The 22423-nt window shown below is 44.3% G+C and overlaps 1 protein-coding gene across 1 annotated transcript in view; it reads left to right on the top strand.

The window, feature by feature from the left end:
* Nucleotides 1–22423, top strand: part of MMP2 (matrix metallopeptidase 2) — a 740650-nt gene that overhangs the window by 585920 nt on the left and 132307 nt on the right. The window contains exon 9 of the mRNA XM_063437965.1: nt 15961–16096. Within this exon, the coding sequence (XP_063294035.1) occupies nt 15961–16096 (136 nt within the window). The remainder of the gene's footprint in view (nt 1–15960; nt 16097–22423) is intronic.

The following is a 22423-nucleotide window of genomic DNA, read 5'->3' as shown; positions in this document are numbered from 1 at the left end:
AACCGCTGCGGTTAACGCTGGGTGGCCTTTGTTCGTCAAACGAACACGTGGCGGCGGCCATCTTAGCTCCCGAACAGCGGTGTTTTGCCGTCGAGTGTCTGGAACTAAAATCGGACACTCGACTAAGGAAACACCGCTGCGACCTCCAGACTTTCATAGATCCGTGCCACAACTACCGAACGAGTCGCCGTTCGGTAGAAAGACTATTGTACATATGGGGATTCATCCGAACTTCGGTATAACGCTGGATGGCAATCCGTTCGGGACTTGTAACGTACGAACTGGGACCGACCGCAAGGCCAAACCGTATGGAACTATTTTCGGTCACTTTGCCTGTGTGGTCGGTCAATACTTTACAGTCCCATAACTCCCAAACCCTTTATCCGAATGGGCTGGTTTTAACGTATGTTGTTCCTCCAGACTAGGGCTATCTGGAGATATTGGATTTGTGGATGTACCCCAAGTATTTAGGGTGCATCCAAAACTTGGGTAAAACTATGTCCATGTTAATTGTGTTAACAGATAAGTTAGAGGGAGGAGATGTGTGGGTTGTACCTTAAACTGGATTGGTGTATTGCAAATCCCTCCCTTGCATGGGAGAATCTCATATAAGCCTGTGTGTGAATAAATCAGTGTTGTTGCTGTTTAACCCTGAAGCTGGAGTGTTGTCTCTTTCTTGGGGGGAAGGGGACTGTATGCCGACTGCCAGGAGTGTAAGCTGTTCGTATTGCTTTTCCTGTTCGGCTGCTTCCAGGGTTCGTGTGTCTGCTGTTCGAGAGTTGGTGAATCCGTGCAGTTTGGGAGTTCGGGGAATTGGTGCTTATAGTAGCTGCTGGTCTATCTAAAGGGGATTATCGCCTAAATGGATGTTTCCCCTTTTATGCTGAAACGGTCCGCAACAATTGGTGGCAAGCGGCGTGATCGTTCCTACAGCCAGAAGGACAGCTACAGAACACCAATTCCTTGGAGTTACAAATTGAGGGCAACGTTAGCACTCGTACAGCGTCCCCACCAGCAGTCATGTTCTATCGATATGAAGGCGTAGATTTTGCTACTGAGGTACTGAGGAGAATAGCCAAATATGGCCCGAATCCCCTGGAAGAGATTATTGATGCAGCTGTGCAGCAACTGCTTCAAGAGAACCAGAGGTCACGTGATCTCGAGCACGATTTCATCCTGTTCATGGTGAGACACGGTCAAGGAGATGAGGTAGCCGGTATCCTCCTCCAACGCAAACCAGAGAAACCCAAAGTAGAGGACTGCATAGAGTGGTACTGGAAAGGCCCCCAGCAGGCAGGTGGAGATGGGACAGAGGTCTCTCTACCGGCCCTACAGGGATGCTGGGCAGTCGGCCCAGATCCCCAGCGGCAGTGTGTGTCCCAGGGAGCTGAAGGTGTCGTCCTTCCTCCCCAGCGGCAGTATGTATCCCAGGGAGCGGAAGGTGCCGTCCTTCCTCCCCAGCGGCAGTGTGTGTCTCAGGGAGCTGAAGGTGTCGTCCTTCCTCCCCAGCGGCAGTGTGTGTCCCAGGGAGCCGAAGGTGTCGTCCTTCCTCCCCAGCGGCAGTGTGTGTCCCAGGGAGCTGAAGGTGTCGTCCTTCCTCCCCAGCGGCAGTGTGTACCCCAGGGAGCTGAAGGTGTCGTCCTTCCTCCCCAGCGGCAGCGTGTGTCCCAGGGAGCTGAAGGTGCAGTCCTTCCTCCCCAGCAGCCAAGTAAGTCCCAGGGAGCTGAAGGTGCAGTCCTTCCTCCCCAGCGGCAGATTGTAGCCCAGGGAGCTGAAGGTGTCGTCCTTCCTCCCCAGCGGCAGTGTGTATCCCAGGGAGCTGAAGGTGTCGTCCTTCCTCCCCAGCGGCAGTGTGTGTCCCAGGGAGCTGAAGGTGCCGTCCTTCCTCCCCAGCGGCAGTGTGTGGCCCAGGGAGCAGAAGGTATCGTCCTTCCTCCCCAGCGGCAGTGTGTACCCCAGGGAGCTGATGGTGTCGTCCGTCCTCCCCAGCGGCAGTGTGTAACCCAGGGAGCAGAAGGTTCCGTCCTTCCTCCCCAGCGGCAGTGTGTACCCCAGGGAGCAGAAGGTGCCGTCCTTCCTCCCCAGCGGCAGTGTGTACCCCAGGGAGCTGAAGGTGCCGTCCTTCCTCCCCAGCAGCAGTGTGTACCCCAGGGAGCTGAAGGTGCCGTCCTTCCTCCCCAGCGGCAGTTTTCCGTCCAGAGAGGGGAGCTTGTTACACCCTCTCTCCAGCGGCAGCCTAACCCACCAAGGGGAGATGTTAAGCCCCACAACTGTGCAGATGGGACCGTAGTCTCTGCACTTACAGCACAAGGGGTAGGGACGGTCGGTCCTGTCCCCCAGCCACAGAGCGGTGTATCCAAAGGGGAGACAGTCGGTCTCCCCCTCCGGCAGCCGAGCTATGCACCTACAGGGGAGACAGTCAGTCTCCCGCAACCAGGCTCCAACCAGACTACTCCCGTGGTAGTGCTGGCACCAGGACAGAACACCGCTGGTCTCTGCACCCTCAGCAACCCACCAAGGCAGCCTACCAGTCCCCCATACAGCCGTGGTAAGGCACCTGGACCTGGACAAGATTCTCCCTTACCCAGGTGTAGTAACCGTTTATTGTGGGTGGGCTGTACTGCTGTTTCTGTCTTGTGGGTGGGCTGCTGGACTAACAAGGGCACTGACCGGCAGGAGGTCAGGTACCCTGTTAGTCTAATTGGTAAAGGGGAGAATTGTGGCGAAACCAACTTTGCCACTGTGAACTGGAGAAGCCTGGTTGCTCGCCTGCTTCCTTCGGACTATGGACCAGACGTTAAAAAGCTTATTTTCCCTGCAGAAAGGCTTATTCATGCCTTTTCTGCCAGGGTGTTCGGTAGATTTAATCTACCGAACAAACTACCGTACGAGGGACCACCTAGGAGATGGAGTGTGCCGGCAATTGACCGCCCAGAAGCTGCGGTTAACCGCAGCTTAATTGACAAACGCTGGGTGGCCTTTGTTCGTCAAACGAACACATGGCGGCGGCCATCTTAGCTCCCGAACAGCGGTGTTTTGCCGTCGAGTGTCTGGAACTAAAATCGGACACTCGACTAAGCAAACACCGCTGAAACCTCCAGACTTCCATAGATCCGTGCCACAACTACCGAACGAGTCGCCGTTCGGTAGAAAGACTATTGTACATATGGGGATTCATGCGAACTTCGGTATAACGCTGGATGGCAATCCGTTCGGGACTTGTAACGTATGAACTGGGACCGACCGCAAGGCCAAACCTTATGGAACTATTTTCGGTCACTTTGCCTGTGCGGTCGGTCAATACTTTACAGTCCCATAACTCCCGAACCCTTTATCCGAATGGGCTGATTTTAACGTATGTTGTTCCTCCAGACTAGGGCTATCTGGAGATATTGGATTTGTGGATGTACTCCAAGTATTTAGGGTACATCCAAAACTTGGGTAAAACTATGTCCATGTTAATTGTGTTAACAGATAAGTTAGAGGGAGGAGATGTGTGGGTTGTACCTTAAACTGGATTGGTGTATTGCAAATCCCTCCCTTGCATGGGAGAATCTCATATAAGCCTGTGTGTGAATAAATCAGTGTTGTTGCTGTTTAACCCTGAAGCTGGAGTGTTGTCTCTTTCTTGGGGGGAAGGGGACTGTATGCCGACTGCCAGGAGTGTAAGCTGTTCGTATTGCTTTTCCTGTTCGGCTGCTTCCAGGGTTCGTGTGTCTGCTGTTCGAGAGTTGGTGAATCCGTGCAGTTTGGGAGTTCGGGGAATTGGTGCTTATAGTAGCTGCTGGTCTATCTAAAGGGGATTATCGCCTAAACTGATTTTTCCCCTTTTATGCTGAAACGGTCCGCAACATGGTCTATGGCAATAAATTTAAGAGAAGAAAGTGGATGTTTCATGTTCAAAAAATGTTGTGCCACATGTTGTTCCGAATGTTTCGGTTTTACAGATATATGATAACCCACATGGACATGTTAATTTATACACCACAAACAATGTTTTGCACGTAATTGTGTGTTGTATTTTAAACACTTTATTGTTTTGTGGATGTTGAAAAGTTCTTGATGGGGTCATGTGGCTACACGTAACACACCCTAGACAATGGACACTGCCACGGTGCTGAATTGCTGCATCTTGACTATAACTTTTAATCAGATCTGTGTGTACCAATATGTCCTTTAGTGTTTTATTCCTTTTGAAACAAATCAACGGGCTTTCTTTAACCCCTTAAGGACCAAACTTCTGGAATAAAAGGGAATCATGACGTATCACACATGTCATGTGTCCTTAAGGGGTTAAACACTTTGGGCAAGGTATTGTCGCTTGCCAACATTTTCCAAATTTGTTTGATGATTTTGGCTATTTTAGGAGAAGCGTCATTGTAGGCCATTGGAAATACCATTGTTGGTGGCTTTCTGGCTTGCATATTGGCACTGGTATTTCTTGCTTCTTGTTGTGCCTTCAGCAACTCCTGGCGTCGGTAGCCTCTTTTCAGAAACTTTTGAGTCATCTCCTATATCTGTTCTTCCATCTTCTGTTCATCCGAGTTGTTGTGTGCAACTCTCAAAAATTCCGCTTCGGGTAGTGATTTTTTCAACATTCTTGGATGTGCACTGTTATTGTGCAACAATGTATTACGATCTGTATCTTTTTTTTATACAGACAGTGTATAATGCTTTGTTCTTTGATAGATATTTCCAAATCCAATATTGAATAGTGGATGCACTGATATTGGATGTAAACCTGATTGGCGTATCTAGTTCATTCAGATGTTGAACGTTTGGGAAAACGGCGCCTGAGAGGGGATATGATAACTTTATACAAATATATTCGGGGCCAGTACAAACCTTTATCTGGAAATCTATTCATAAACAGGGCTATACATAGGACACAAAGTCACACATTTAGGCTGGAAGAAAGGAGATTTAATCTAAGGCAAAGAAAAGGTTTTTTTTACAGTAAGAGCAATAAGGATATGGGATTCTCTGCCTGAAGAGGTAGTTTTGTCAGAGTCATTACAGATTTTTAAACTGCAATTGGATAAATACTTACAAAAACATTACATACAGGGATATTATTTCTGACTGCTATTTTGGGGTCAAGAAGGAAATTTTTCCTAGTTTGTGGCAAAATTGGAAGCGCTTCAGACTAGGTTTTTTGCCTTCTTTTGGATCAACAGCAAAAACATATGTGAGGAAGGCTGAACTTGATGGACGCAAGTCTCTTTTCAGCTATGTAACTATGTAAACCATTTATTGCGCTTCCAATTATGTGCTTTTCCAAAAAATCAACAAGTCGTCGATGTACCGAAAATATGCCATAATATGATGGTTGAATTTCGAGAAGATGTGGTTTTTCTCATAAATATACATGTAAGAGTTGGCGTACATAGGGGCCATCGCCACCCCCATGGACGTACCTGCGGCTTGTAAAAACCAGTCCTCTTCAAATCTGAAGTAGTTGTTTTTCAGCGTTAATGATAGCAATTCTAGCACATATTCAATTGGTGGTCCTCTGTAGGTAGTGGCAGTACAAAGTGTTTGTCTCAAGGCCTCAATTCCTTCCTCGTGTGGAGGTTTCTCACATCCATCGTTATCAGGATTATGGGGTCTCTACCAAGGTCTAGTGAACTCATTTTAGTCATGAGTTGTCGGTGTATCCCTGATGCAGGTTTGTATTTCAGCTATAGGTGCTTGAAAAAGATAATTCAGCCATTTAGCAATCGGTTCTAAAATTCCTCCAATCGCTGACACTATAGGTATTCCTGGTGGCTTGATGGGATCCTTATGCACCTTTGGTATACTGTATATAATTGGGGTCCTCGGATTTCATTTCAATAAAAAATGATATAGCGGTAGATCCTGCTTCAAGTCCCATTCTCTATAATTGTTGCGATTTTGTTAGTGGGATCTCCATTTAGCTATTGGTAGACATTGACATCTTGTAACTGTTGTCTTATGTCAACCGCATAGACAGTGTAGTCCATGACCACGATGCCTCCCCCTTTATCAGAAGATCTAGTGACAATAGTAGGGTCTTCAGCCAAATTTTTAATACACTCCATAGTATGTCTCAGCTACCTGAAGATACAGACAATTTGTCTCTCCCCAGTACTCTGGTTAGGTCCTTGTGAACTTCATGAAAAGGCGACATTGGTAGCCCAACTTCTATAAGATCATGGACCATCCCTCATATTACTGCAGAGATTCGTAGACGTAGTATCCCTTTCCCTGCTACAGCCAGGAAAGCAGAACTGTTCAAACTAAGGCAGATGAACACCGATAATTCAGGGGCGGGCGAGGGGTACAGGCAACTCAGACCTTCATGCAATGGTTGACTCACTAGTAGCATCTATGGGCAAGGTTAACAATAGACTTGATGGGATCGAGGCTTGGAGCCTTGCTGTTATGTCATCTATGCCCTTAGCTACTGTACTCTCCGATGCTCCACTATTACAAACAGGTAATAACTTACCTTCAGGTTCCGAAACCCACATTATTAATCCGGTGCATATGGTTCCCGCAAACATTAAGAAAGACATCTGGGAGGGGAAGGATGTTAATCTTGTTGTACTTCTTATTCCTTCACACAATGTTATTGAGAACCACACTTAGGCTTATGGTGATATTTCGGTGGTGTTAAAGGCCAGGGACCCTAGACTTAATAAGAAACTGTCTATACCCGATTTTGTCATTGCATTTGGTATATATTGGGATGTAATTTGTTTGTTATGCCCGCATAGACAAGAGGAACTTGACCTCTATTTGTACAAGCTGGTGAACTTGGGAAATAAATACGGTGGGTCATCTTTTTATGATTACTACTGGTCCTTTCGGCAAGGGTGTCTGCAATTTTGGCTCAGTGCAACGTTAAAACTGACTGGAGCTGCATGGATACTGAGCTATTTTGCAGACACTTTGCTGGTCTAAAGACACCGGCTTGTGCAATTTGTGCATCCACCTCACATGCCTCAGACTATTGTCCCATCATGCCCGAGTCCACACCTGGGACTTTCCAGGAGACACAGACAAGGACGGACAGATCAGGCAAGGACAAACTCAGTTGTCCTATTGTTTACCTTGGGAAGTCACAGGTGTGCAACAATTTTAACGTAGGTATGTACGGATATTGTGCCTGCAGATTGTTGCATGTGTGTTCACATTGTTTTAGGGCTATGGCCAAGTCCATGTGTCCTAATAAAAGTCATGCTAAACCTTATCTGACATCTGTAAACATTGGTTCTTTGGCTCACGCCTTAGCTTCTTATCCATCCAAACATCTAGTGGATTTTTTGATTTATGGTTTTACGGAGGTGTAAATGATTTCCTTCTGTTTACCTGTACCCATTTGGTTATTTCCTCTCCTTGCTAGTTAAGTGACTGTAAAGTATTCATTGTTATTTCTGTGTTCGGGACATTTATTTGTTCTACCGAAAGGAGACCACCCTAGGTAGCAATCAAAACTTAGAACATCAAGTAACCACGAAAACTGCAAGGTAATTGAGTGCTTCTAGGTGGCCGCCATTCGGCATACGAACACGTGGCAAGAACAAAGGATGGCGGCCATCTTAGATCTCCCAAACGCGGTCAGCGGGACTTACTTGTGGATTACCTGGAACCATTTCCGGCATGGTAATTACACGAACACCCGGTCTCTATGACACTTGACACTCTATGACACTTACAATATCAAACTGGCGTTCAGGAGTTTCAATCAACCGAATGAGGGGAGCATTCATATGGAACCAGATGCCGTATAAGGTAGTTTTCATGTAATTCCGCACGAACGGAGACCGGCTCTTGCTACCAATTTCATGGAACTCTAACTCGGATACAACCACATGGCGAGCCGGTCAAAATTCCACACGATGCGACATGAAAACTACCAAACAGATTTCCGTGCAATTTGGATATGTTACTCCTAGTATCCTCAGCTACCCAGGGATATGCGTGATTTTATATTTCTATGACATGTATAAAGTATATTTTTAAAAATGTGGAAAATTGTTAATGTTACTGGCCAGCAGATAATTGAGTTTAGCATGTTGCTGAAACTCAATTATCTAGCCTGGCCCAGAGGAGGAGCTTGTATTGTATAAATTGAATGCCTGTTACTTTCAGTAAATCAGTCTTGTTCCAGCATTAAGCTTTGGCTCATGTGTGGATTATTTTGCGATACCAGCGTTATTTTACCCTGTGGATTATTGTTGTTATTCTGCTACTGGGAAAAAGGGAATACTGGACGGTGATACAGTTTACTACCGTCACAACTGGTTGGCAGCAGCTGGATTTTCCTTTTTTCCTGCACCAAGAATCCAAGCAGGCACTGGGGATAGTGAATGGAAGGCTGGTACACACTGCTTAAAGGAAACATGTTAAAGGAACTGTTGGAGGTTCCTGGAAGGATTGCCAGCAACAAAACCAAGCGGGTCATCATTGCTGAGTTAATGGAGCTAGACCTGTGGATTATTGTTGTTATTCTGCTATTGGGAAAAAAGGGAATACTGGACGGTGATACAGTTTACTACCGTCACAAAAGGGATTTCATATAGGTCTGGTACATATCCCTGCTGGCATTTACGAATGCAACAATTTGCCATCAGCGTTTTCTGACGTGGAAACGGTTGATGCTCTTTTACAAAGAGAATTGGAAGATGGGTTTTTATTGGGACCTTTTTAAGGCGCCCCCATTTTCCAATTGGAGAACCAACCCTATAGGATTAGTCACTGGGAAATCCTAAGGGAAACACAGACTCATTTTAGATCTGTCCGCACCTCACTCCTCACTCACGCCTTAACTCATTTATTACATTAGAGGAATTTTCTCTTCAGTATGCCACCACAGACAACGCTATACACACCATTATAATTATAATGTAGGTGTAGGAGCTTGGCTGAGTAAGACAGACATCATCAATGCATTTAAATGACTGCCCATATGCCCGTCTCTTTACTCAAACGACATAGCGAGTATACAAGAACACGGTCCCAACTTCACAAACTTTCGGGTTGAATCACACGTTTTGGTTCAACCACTCATACGTCACTTTTCTGCATATGGTTATTTGCACATATTTTCTACCTCACCCACATCTTTCAATTTTACATCACGGCACAGATAATCCATACCGGATAAATCATATAACTCCCTGCACCATGGAATACTACAACAGTAGCATGGCCATACTATATATATATATATATATAAGTTCGGTCACCATGTAGACACATTATACACACCCTAAACACCCCGCTACCAGGGTAAATCTCTGCGTTACGGTTATACACCTTAACAAATCAGGCAGGTTACTGCCATGCTCAAAATTTTCCCCTCCAACACATACGGTTAAAAAATATACTACTGCATATCTAGACTACATTGGTATCACAGGATCCAATTCTCACACTATCATATCTTATTTCTACCCATTTAGGTTTACCCAGGTTTTCTATACCTGACACATCTAAAAAATGTATACATACTACCAGGTACGTAAGCCTGCTCACTTCATGTATCACATACGTTCCATCTCTACATAGGACATAGAGTACTGGCAAATTCAGGGATATAGGCCCAAATAGGTTCTCCCCTCTTGGCATACTGCCTATAGTTTAGCGGTCCGCGTGGCCAACACCCCGCCTCAATGTTTCGGAGGCAAACGCCCCTTGAGCCACACGTGAGTTAGCTGCCTCGCAAATTATAGAGAGGGTGTCACCTGTCACTCCCTTCCCCTGTTTTCTTTTATTGTCACCGAGAGGCCTACAAATTCCTGCCACTACGTCGGGTGGCCTCAATATCCCCTCACGCCAACGCATAGATAGAGCCTCTCATAGCCACTTGGCAACTAGCAGGGCCTCACCTGTCACCAAAGAACAAGATTAATTTTTCGCCTTAGCCGGCATAGTTAGCCTGCCAGTACATCCCCTGGGGTTCCACACACTAACGATATATGTTCTCATCTAGTATGTCTCAAGAAGGGGTAGAGGATTTCTCCATCCCGAACACTCCGGCTAGAGCAAGGAAGAAGACATGGCTAGTCCTGCATCTCTCAGGTCATGGACAATCCCTCGCATAACCAGCGAACTCAGGAGGCGACAAATTCCTTTCCCCGCTACTGCAAGGAAGGCGGAACTGTACAAGTTACTGCACACCTCAACTGATAACACTGAGGCAGGGGAAGGGACTAGCCAGTCTAACCTGGCAGATATACACGGCATGCTAACATCCCTCATGTCATCCATGGGCACGGTCAACTCCAGGCTGGAGAAACTGGAATCGGTCACCACAGCCCTTACCATGGCTGGGTCGGCCACGGCGACCCCTCCGCCACTGGTCGAGTTGCAACTAGTTTCTCCAGCCACCACCTCTGATGAGCAGGAGGTTAACCCTGCCCATATGATACCTGAGCACCTTAAGAAATACATCCTGGAAGGTAAAGATGTCAACTTAGCTTCACTACTAATTGCCTCCCAGGACGTGGTGGAGCATAAAATGTATGCGTATGATGATATTTCTGTGGTGGTCAAGTCTAGGGATGCACGCCTAAATAGGAAACTCACCATCCCGGAATTTGTGTTGTCCTTTGGCATTTACCGGGATGTAATTTGTGCCGTATACCCACACAGACGTGAGGAATTTGATATGTATATGCACAAGCTGGTGAACCTGGGCAATAAATATGGTGGATCGGCATTCTACGATTACCATATATCTTTTTCTGCGAAAGTGTCAGGCGCCTTCTCCCAGTACGGGACAAGGTCCAACTGGAGCAAGATAGACACGGTGATTTTCTGCAGACACTTTGCAGGTCTAAGGACGCTGGGTTGTGCATACTGCTCCTCCATGTCTCATTCGGCAAATTTTTGTCCCACCACTGCTAACGAGCATACCCACTTGCAAGGACCTAGCTCCGCTGGTCCTATGGAGAAAACATCCAAAGACAAACTGGGAAGGCCTATCAAGTTTCTGGGCAAATCCCAGATATGTAATAATTTTAATGTTGGAACATGTAATTACAGCGGATGTCGTTTATTGCATATATGTTCTAAATGTTTCAGGGCACATGCTAAAATCATGTGTCCTAATAAAATGTATCCTAAACAATACTTAACGTCTATAAACATATCGCTACTTTCGACATTTCTGTCACATCATCCATCTACACATTTGGTAGATTTCATAATCTCTGGTCTATCAGAAGGATTCCACACGGGTATCATACATATGCCTTCTGGAATCCTGGAATGTCCAAATTTACAGTCCGCCCAGCACAACCCTACAGCTGTTGACACACTCATAGCTAAAGAAGTCACAGAGGGTTTCTTATTGGGACCTTTTCAATCCCCTCCTTTCACCACATGGCGGACAAACCCCATCGGGATTGTCACAGGGAAATCTTCCAACAAGCAGAGACTTATTATTGATTTATCGGCACCACACACCTCAACCACTCCTAGCCTTAACTCCCTAATACCATTGGAGGAATTCTCCCTGCAATATTCCACTATAGATCACGCCATTAGGGCTATCATACAGGCAGGAGTTGGTGCATGGCTCAGCAAGACCGACATAACAAATGCCTTCAAACTACTACCGATCCACCCTACACTGTGGCACCTACATGGCATCAAATGGGCAGGGAACTACTACTTTTTCTCACGCCTAACTTTTGGTTCTAAAAGTAGTCCAGCCATATTTGACAAATTTGCCGAAACCCTATGTTAGTTATTACTCAATATATCCAGATGCCCTACAGTCATACATTATCTGCACGATTTCCTACTGGTCGAGGAGAACTCTTCCCCTCCCCGTAGCCTCAAAGAAACTGTGAGCCTATTCAACCAGTTGGGGGGCCCAGTTTCCCCTACCAAGACCGAAGGCCCAGATACCATCATCACATTCCTGGGCATCATGCTAGACTCAGCCAACATGCAAGCTAGCCTGCCACGCACCAAGGTAGAAAACATCCTTACAAACATCAATCTCTACATACAACTACGCACTTGTAACCGCAAAGAACTACAATCTTTACTGGGGTCACTCAATTTTGCCATGCGTATTATACCTCAAGGCCGTGCTTTCATCTCACAACTCCTCAGCATGTTCCCACTTTTTCTACATGATGCACACAGATTATCCCTAGATACCCAAGCTACGGCAGACCTACGCATGTGGAGAAACTTTTTAACCACCTGGAATGGTAAAAGCATGTTCCTCCCTCAATTGTCTGACACCTCTCCTACTATTTGGTCAGACGCGGCGTCTACCACAGGTTTTGCAGCAATATTCGGGAACGAATGGCTTTGGGGCAGCTGGCCTTCAGAGGTTCAGGACCTGGAAGGGTTTTTCCTCTACCTCAGCTCTTTTTGAGATATATCCCATCGTGGCGGCTGCCGTGGCATGGGGACATCTATGGACAGGTTCATCAGTAAGGTGTTACTCAGACAACCAAGCAACCTGTCACATTATTAACAAAGGTCGCTCCAAATCTCTTACTATCATGAGATTTCTGAGGAAACTCACTTGGTTGGCAGCATGTCATAATTTCTTCTTGTATTATGTTCATATTCCAAGTGTATGTAACGAGGCAGCTGCTAATTTGTCTTGTTTTAAATTCCAGGCCTTTCATCAACTTCTCCCGTCATCCACGCTCATAGCCACGGCCACTCCACTGTTCCATCATCTAGTAATGGACTAGACGCTATCATGCAACATAGCAGAACGTTGTCCCAACTAGCACTATCTACAAATACCCGGAAAACTTACGACAGAGCTTTCATTTTATTTAAAAGATTCCTTTCGGAACACAACATATTACAACCGTTCATCATGACATCATTTTTAGGTTTTGCCTCTTTTTGCCACATCAAACTCAAACTTTCTTACAACACAATCAAACTGTATCTAACAGGCGTCCAACATCACATGCCAACGTTACAACCCAACAACTCAAGTTTTATGTCATCTTACCAAATTAGGAACATCCTTAGGTGTATACAAAGATCCGAACTCCTGCATACAGCACAGAGGCTACCTATAGATTTTCATATCTTCAAAGAATTATCACAGCTACTAGATCTAAAACCCTTTTCCATCAGCACAAATCTAGTCATCAAAACAGCAATTTATGTGGCTTTTTATGGATTTTTGAGACCTAGAGAATTTACCGCCATCAATACAACACAGTCCACTCACCTCCTGCTTCATTCACACTTAATCAAACATATGGATTATATCCTGACACTACCTCATGCCAAAAACAATCAACATGCACCACCAGTAGAGGTTAAGTACTATCCGACTCACAACAGATGGTGCCCCGTCCAAATACTGGACTCTTATACACAGAATAACAAAGCACTGCCATCACAACCACTTTTTGTTCTACAAGGTTCAGTACTCACTACTACCACCTTCATGACCCACGTCAGGTCATTACTAACACAGCTGGGACTCAAGCCAGCTAACTATTCAGGCCACTCCTTCCGCATAGGAGCGGCCTCCACAGCCTTCAGTGTAAACATACCGTTTCATGTTATCAAGACACTGGGGCACTGGAAATCATCCACTTACACACGATACATTCCTAACCATGTACAAGAAGTAAGAAATGCTTTTCAGAACATGTCTTGTTAAAAGTATGTATCTTGGTGGTATGTACAGGGAGTGCAGAATTATTAGGCAAGTTGTATTTTTGAGGATTAATTTTATTATTATTATTGAACAACAACCATATTCAAAAAACTCATTAATATCAAAGCTGAATATTTTTGGAAGTAGTTTTTAGTTTGTTTTTAGTTATAGCTATTTTAGGGGGATATCTGTGTGTGCAGGTGACTATTACTGTGCATAATTATTAGGGAACTTAACAAAAAACAAATATATACCCATTTCAATTATTTATTTTTACCAGTGAAACCAATATAACATCTCAACATTCACAAATATACATGTCTGACATTCAAAAACATAACAAAAACAAATCAGTGACCAATATAGCCACCTTTCTTTGCAAGGACACTCAAAAGCCTGCCATCCATGGATTCTGTCAGTGTTTTGATCTGTTCACCATCAACATTGCGTGCAGCAGCAACCACAGCCTCCCAGACACTGTTCAGAGAGGTGTACTGTTTTCCCTCCTTGTAAATCTCACATTTGATGATGGACCACAGGTTCTCAATGGGGTTCAGATCAGGTGAACAAGGAGGCCATGTCATTAGATTTTCTTCTTTTATACCCTTTCTTGCCAGCCACGCTGTGGAGTACTTGGACGCGTGTGATGGAGCATTGTCCTGCATGAAAATCATGTTTTTCTTGAAGGATGCAGACTTCTTCCTGTACCACTGCTTGAAGAAGGTGTCTTCCAGAAACTGGCAGTAGGACTGGGAGTTGAGCTTGACTTCATGCTCAACCCGAAAAGGCCCCACAAGCTCATCTTTGATGATACCAGCCCAAACCAGTACTCCACCTCCACCTTGCTGGCATTTGAGTCGGACTGGAGCTCTCTGCCCTTTACCAATCCATTCATCTGGCCCATCAAGACTCACTCTCATTTCATCAGTCCATAAAACCTTAGAAAAATCAGTCTTGAGATATTTCTTGGCCCAGGCTTGACGTTTCAGCTTGTGTGTCTTGTTCAGTGGTTGTCGTCTTTCAGCCTTTCTTACCTTGGCCATGTCTCTGAGTATTGCACACCTTGTGCTTTTGGGCACTCCAGTGATGTTGCAGCTCTGAAATATGGCCAAACTGGTGGCAAGTGGCATCTTGGCAGCTGCACGCTTGACTTTTCTCAGTTCATGGGCAGTTATTTTGCGCCTTGGTTTCTCCACACACTTCTTGCGACCCTGTTGACTATTTTGAATGAAACGCTTGATTGTTCGATGATCACGCTTCAGAAGCTTTGCAATTTTAAGAGTGCTGCATCCCTCTGCAAGATATCTCACTATTTTTGACTTTTCTGAGCCTGTCAAGTCCTTCTTTTGACCCCTTTTGCCAAAAGAAAGGAAGTTGCCTAATAATTATGCACACCTGATATAGGGTGTTGATGTCATTAGACCACACCCCTTCTCATTACAGAGATGCACATCACCTAATATGCTTAATTGGTAGTAGGCTTTCGAGCCTATACAGCTTGGAGTAAGACAACATGCATAAAGAGGATGATGTGGTCAAAATACTAATTTGCCTAATAATTCTGCACTCCCTGTATTAAATATTGAAATTTCTATTTTTGCCCTCTTTATTTACAGGCCTACCTCATCGTCGGTTCTGGCACACCACAACCGACTTGCTACTTTTATACCATCCTACACTTATAAATGTTTTATTACTCTGTGCCATCATGAGCCCTTCACACAAGTAGTAAGGCCTTTTGGCCTGTGTTTGTGGGAGGGGCATATGACACACCCCTTCCCTACTTAAGGGACACCCCTTAACTGGCTCCATACCTTTGAGGTCAGCGTTGCATCACCCTCCCACCCACTCCTCTTTATCAACTCCTTTTTTACATTTCTTCTTGGTGGGCCCTCTTTATTTACAGGCCTACCTCATCGTCGGTTCTGGCACACCACAACCGACTTGCTACTTTTATACCATCCTACACTTATAAATGTTTTATTACTCTGTACCATCATGAGCCCTTCACACAAATATATATATATATATATATATATATATATATATATATATATATATATTCTATATAAACTAACATGCTATAGAGATTATATCAATATTAATATAATGATTATACTTTGCATTTAAGATATACTTTAAAATGTATATTCTCCTAACTTAATCAGTGAGACTATTCAGTATCAACCTCCTAGGAGAGATTTTGTGATCTGGACTTTGATTCATTGTCTTCACAAAGCATTGCAACACCTTGTTATTGAGAGCAAGATCTCTCACATTCGCATTCATAAAGCACGTTCATGAAAATCCATTTTGCCTTTTTGTTTCAGGACCTGGATCTAAAGATAAACCTGGTCCGGGACCTGTCCCTACACTAGGCCCTGTGACTCCCAAGCTGTGCAGTAAGGACATAATATTTGATGCAGTTTCACAAATCAGAGGTGAAATCTTCTTCTTTAAAGACAGGTAAAGATGTTAAAAAAAAAAGTTGTACTCATTGATACAAATCAAAAGGTTATATGGTTATATGTCACGTATTTATCTGCTTATAAAAATGTGGTTAATGGCATTTACTGTCAACACAGGAAAAGTTGTGCCGAACAGCAACCAAATCCACAGAAGGGTTAATGCTGAGCAGCAATTATGCAAATGGAATCATGGTAACTGCCTTTGAGGTCAAAGGCCGGTTACAGCCTTCAGATCTAGAGGAGGGGTATTTAGGCCCAATTCTCATCCTGCTCACTGCCCTGTCGTGGTTTCCCTTGTGGTTGTCCAAGAGCGCATTATTGATTCTGGTAATTCTGGTTATTTGACTTTGGCATTGTTTTTGACTTCCCTGTTTTCTGGCATCCCTGACTCCTGACTTTTCCTTATGGTTGTGTCTCTTTCTGTTTCCCTTGACCTCGACTATTCCTGACTATTCTGTGGTACGTTAGTCATTCTAAGGTATTCCGGTATACGTTACCTATCAGTCCTCTGTGTTACACAATTCTACGTGCTGGATCATTCTGTAATCCTGACATTACGACATGGCCATATATCCTGTAGAATTGTGTAAGCACTTAGCTGCTTGTGAAAGGAAACTGGAGGATAATGATCACCGCATGGATCAATTTGCCCAGGCCTTCAGTACGCTTCTTACCCGAACAGCGCATCTGCAACCTGCGGCTGCTCCTACTGTTTCACCTCCACCTTGTGTACCTCCACCTATAGTATACAAGGCACCAACTATTTCTCTATCTCCTCCTCTGCATTTTGATAGTAATTTCCAAGAATGCCGGGGATTCCTTAACCAAATAGAGTATCATTTTGAGGCCTCACCGGGATTTTTTCCCACAGACAGAGCTAAAATTGGTTACCTGATGAATCAATTAAAAGGTAAACTTAGAAACATAGAAACATAGAATGTGACGGCAGATAAGAACCATTCGGCCCATCTAGTCTGCCCAGTTTTCTAAATACTTTCATTAGTCCCTGGCATTATCTTATAGTTAGGATAGCCTTATGCCTATCCCACGCATGCTTAAACTCCTTTAGCTTGGGCCAGTCCATTATGGGAGAGTAATAGGAGTGTGGCACACAATTACCAGGAGTTTAATACGAAATTTAAACTTACATTTGAACCATTAGGCAGGGAGGAAGACACCTCTACTGCCCTGATGCATATGAGACAAGGGAACCGGTCTATCTCGGAGTATGCCATAGAATTTTGTACTCTAGCTTCCGAGGTAGACTGGACTATTAGTCCCTTTTTAAATGCAGAGATTAACCCACTATCTGAAACTAAGCTAGATGAGATTGCCGCCAAAGACTTACCCAAAAAGCTTAATGACTATCACTTATCATGCAAATTGATAATATATTGAGAACCAGAGAAGCTACTAGAAACAAGACCAGGCACCTGAATATACCTTTAGCAGTCCACTTCTCCAAACCTATTGTCCCTGAATTTCCTGTACAGTCCGAACCCGAACCCATGCAGTTGGGGGTCACTAGACTGTGAGAAGCAGAAAGACAATATAGGAGAAAATAAGGCCTACGTCTATAATGTGGTAGAAAAGGACATATGAGAAACAATTGCCCCATACGGCTGGAAAACTACCGCACCTAAGCAACTTAAGGGGACAGGTCTTAGGTGTAATGGAAACGTCCTCTGGAATGGATAAAAATGGGTTTCTCCTTGATATTTCTATTGCCTTTGAAAAGAAGAACTTTTCATGCAAAGCCCTGATGGATTCAGGTTCCGCTGGAAACTTCATCGACGTTCAATTTGTAAAAGGTAATACTATACCTATCACGGAGAGACTATCACACCTAGCTGTTGAAGCTATTGATGGGAGACCACTCTCACAACCATTGATTACACACAAAACCTTACCCATTAATGTGTCCATTGGTGCCTTACATAAGGAAGAGATTACATTTCAGGTTATTGCATCCCCTTCCTGTCCGATCATATTAGGCTTTCCTTGGCTTAACAAGCATAACCCTCATATTGACTGGGCTAATGGGGAAATATTAGAATGGGGTAAGGATTGTTATGAAAGGTGTATATTGAATGTTGCCAAAAGAGTGGGCACTATTGGATTACCCATTAGTACACCTCAAAACCGGGAAATCCCTATACAGTACCAAGACATTAAAGAAGTATTCAGCGAAACTCAGTTGAATACTCTACCTCCTCACAGACCTTATGACTGTTCCATTAATTTACTACCCAGCGCTATGCCACCTAAGGGAGCAGTCTATGCTCTGTCACCTCAGGGGAGTAGAGTAATGGAGGAATATATTAAAGATTCATTCAATAAAGGCCACATACGAAAATCATCCTCGCCTGCTGGGGCAGGATTATTTTTTGTATCTAAAAAGGATGGTGAGTTGTGCCCATGTATTGATTACAGGGCATTGAACAAAATCACCATTAAGAATGCCTACCCCATTGCTCTTATTGCTGAATTATTTGATAGACTCCACAGCGCTAAAGTATTTACTAAGCTTGTTCTTTGAAGTGCTTACAATTTAGTGAGAATCAAGGAAAACCACGAGTGGAAGACTGCATTTAAAACCAGAAGTGGACACTATAAATATCTAGTGATGCCATTCGGGTTGTGCAATGCTCCAGCGGTTTTCCCAAGATTTCATAAATGATGTACTCAGGGATTACATTTACTCGTTTGTCTTGGTCTATCTGGATGATATCCTTATTTAGTCTCCTGACATTCAGACTCACCACGATCACGTTAGACAAGTTCTGCAGACCTTGTTAAAGAATCAACTTTATTGTAAATTAGAAAAATGCATTTTTGACCAATCTGAAGTACAGTTTTGGGGATATAATATCTCTGCCTCGGGATTTCAGATGGATCCTAAAAAGCTGGAATCGGTTCTACAATGGCCTTTACCCACTGGGTTGAAAGCCATTCAAAGGTTCATTGGTTTTGCCAATTATTACAGATGGTTTATAAAATGGATTTTCTTCAGTAATAGCTTCCATCACCAATATCACACGCAAGGAGATTAACAGTACGATATGGTCTAAGGAGGCTATAGAAAGCCTTTGAAACTCTCAAACAGCGGTTTGCCTCCGCTGACATATTGATACATCCTGACACCAGTAAACCTTTCATACTGGAAGTTGATGCATCAGAGACAGGGATAGGGGCAGTTCTCTCGCAGAGGGAGAGCCAGGATACTCCAAGGACCCCCTTTTGATCATTACTGATCACAAAATCCTGGCTTACATAGGAGATGCTAAACGATTGTCTTCTAGACATGCTAGGTGGTCTCTGTTTCTTTCTCGCTTTAATTTTCTTATTACTTATAAAAATGTCAAGGCTGACACCTTATCCAGACATTTTGATACTGAGTCTATACAAGAGCAAGAAAAGTCACATACCATTCCCCCGGAATGTATCATTGCTTCCACTATCCTTTCATTGTCTTCTCTGCTGCTTGGCAAAATCATGGAGGCTCAGTCCGTAAACCTCAGGACAAATTGTTTGTTCCATTGGGGGAAAGGGTTAATATCATGAAGGTGTTTCACAACAATGTGTCTGCTGGTCACCCAGGTATTAATAAATCCACTTCTGCTACTGATGTAGAATTATTAAAAATCTTTATTGAACTTGTACTGAATTATTGTACTAACTCCATTTTAACCTCACACTGTGACAAACCCTCCATTTTGTCCTCATTACCTGACAGATTCTCCATCTTAAACTACATTACATGACAGAATTTCCCAGTACATTTAATACAATGAACAGAGACTGTATTTTCTATAAAGACATAGCTGACTCCGGAATTATTGAATCTCCTGTAACATGCAACAAAGTATAACCAAGGCCAGAGCCAAGGCCATGAGAACACTGTACTAATGAAATGTTCTATTCATAAAAGAACTTTGCACCTGACCACAAGATTGACATCACTGACTGTGTAAAATGACGCTCAAGCCCCCCTTTCCACCGAGTAAACCTCATGCTGAGAAAGATGGCGCCTGAGCCTTCTGTCCACACCCTTGTCCAGAACAATACCACCTCCCGGTGGGAGGACACCTAGCTAGTCACTCAAATCCCTGAGCCAATTAATAATATTGATGGGTGGACACTGATATAGTCACATAACATTTAATCCAATTAATGATGTTTATTTGTTATTATCTGATATTCAATGATGATGTAATTTTGCCTTTAAAAAGGTCTGCATAACTGTTTTCCAACCAGATGCCATTAAATTTTCTGAAGTGCTTTTAACCTGAACTCCATGTGTCAGTGTGAGCTTACTTCTGCGTATACGCAATTTAATCATCTCAGATTTGGACAGGAACAGATAGACATTTAAACATATTTGTTTATTTCTAAATTAATCTACATCAATTTGGCGCCCAGAAACGTGGGGCATCGGGCTATGTCTGGCCGGTGAGCCGTCCTAAGGAAGATGCTGTTGGACGGGGGAATCCTGGGGGTAGGAAAGGAGATTGATCACCTCCAGGTACACGGTAGAGACTTCTGCAGAGCCACCGGTATGTTCCGGCCCCTTTGATTGACCCGTCCACGTGTCTGTGACTGCTTCCCGGGAGGACATCAAAGACAGGTAATATCTTGCCTGGTGTCTCGTTACTCACTTGTTTACCTGCATTTAGTCTATCTGTTGCCTGGGTGTGTTTGAATTGGCCTGTTTTAGTTAAGTGCCCGGGTTGAGTGTTTATTTGTTTCCCCTTTTTGGGATAAAAGGGGGGTGGACCTGTGGTAGTTTGCCTGGGGGTCCTGTGTTTGTCTGTTGCCCCTTTTGGGATAAAGGGGGGTGGACCCGGGGGATTTGCCTGGAGTCCTGTTGCCTGTTTTACTCCTTTTAGGAGCCACGTGTCTGTGGCTGTAGGGAAAAAGGGGGGTTGACCTGTGGAAGTTTTCCTGGGGGTCTTCTTTGCCTGTTTACTTCTTTTAGGAGCCTCATGGCTGTGGCTGTATGGAAAAAGAGTTTTGTTGGAACTGTGGGAACTGTGTAGAATCATAGTTTCCTGTGATCCTTCTTGTGTCACTTTGATAGCCTAGCTAGCTTCACTGTGCGCTTCGGACCCTCCGGCTCTAAGTTTTGAGTTGGGGGCTTCCTGAACCCGGACCCTCGGCTCTAAGTGTTGAGTTGGGGGCTTCCTGAACCCGGACCCTCCGGCTCTAAGTGTTGAGTCGGGGGCTTCCTGATTATTTAATTTGTGTAGGGGACTCAGTCTTGTGGCAGGGGACTCAGTTTCCTGGGGGGATTCAAGTAGGCATTGCTTGTTTTCCGCATCACGTGGTAGTGAGACTTATAAGTGGGTTTTATAGGGGCACTACGGGAGTGAGGATAGAGGTGGCCACTCTTTGTGGACTGCTGTAACGAGGGAGGCTAGACAGGATTCGGGTCGGAGAGGATTGCTGTTTCCTGTGGCCGCTGGTAGTGGGACTTGAGGAAGTCGTTCTCCGAGCGGGGACACTACGAGGTTGAGGGAGGTGACTTGGGTCACATGAGTAAAGGAAAGGAATTACTGTTGATTTCATTTGAACTGTGATGCATGCACTGTATTTCAACTGTATTGTTGTTTTGTTTGTCTAAATAGGAGTCATTCAAACTCCTGTGTCTGTCTCTAAGGATTTTTCCTTACCTTTTTACCTTTTCTACACTTCCTGTACTATTACACTATCCACTCCCATTCCTCTTAATAGAGAAGTGATTGGTCACACACTTCTCACCTCGTTCCAATCCGTGTCTACCACCCCGGGTAGGCGGATTCAGTGACTAGTCTACGTTTTGGGAAGACGCACTTGAGTAGGACCCACCTTCCTCAAAGTGGCAGTCGAGTTGAACGTTCCTGTTCAAATTTCCTTATCTTTCCCTATATCTAGGACGCTGGTGTAGGGGAAAGGGGAATATGGGGCAGGAGTTGAGTAAGCCCAGTAAGGGCTGGCTAGCATGTGATTTAGTTGAAGACAGAGAGGGTGAGGAGATGGTTAAAGGTGTTGAAGATAGAGATTGCTAAAGTGTGTAAAATTGCTGTGCCTTCATGTGGTAGATTGCAGCCAGAAAGCTGGCGTAGATTACTGACAGAGTAGCAATGCTATTCAGCAGGAAGGTTGGGCTGAGGAAGAACTAGATCACAAAGGGTTAAGAATATATGTATATTATAATAATTGTTTTTGTATTTTGTGTTAGCCATTACCCTGGTAGAGGGTGGGGGTTTTGTATTGAGTTTCACTGAGAGTATTATTAAATGTTGTGTTTTTGTGTCTCTTTGCTTTTGCAATAATTGTAACGTAA

This window comes from Pelobates fuscus, chromosome 12, assembly GCF_036172605.1.
Source record: "Pelobates fuscus isolate aPelFus1 chromosome 12, aPelFus1.pri, whole genome shotgun sequence".
Classification (NCBI taxonomy): domain Eukaryota; kingdom Metazoa; phylum Chordata; class Amphibia; order Anura; family Pelobatidae; genus Pelobates; species Pelobates fuscus.
The sequence above is the reverse complement of the archived record's forward strand: the minus strand, read 5'-3'. Positions and strand labels throughout refer to the sequence as shown.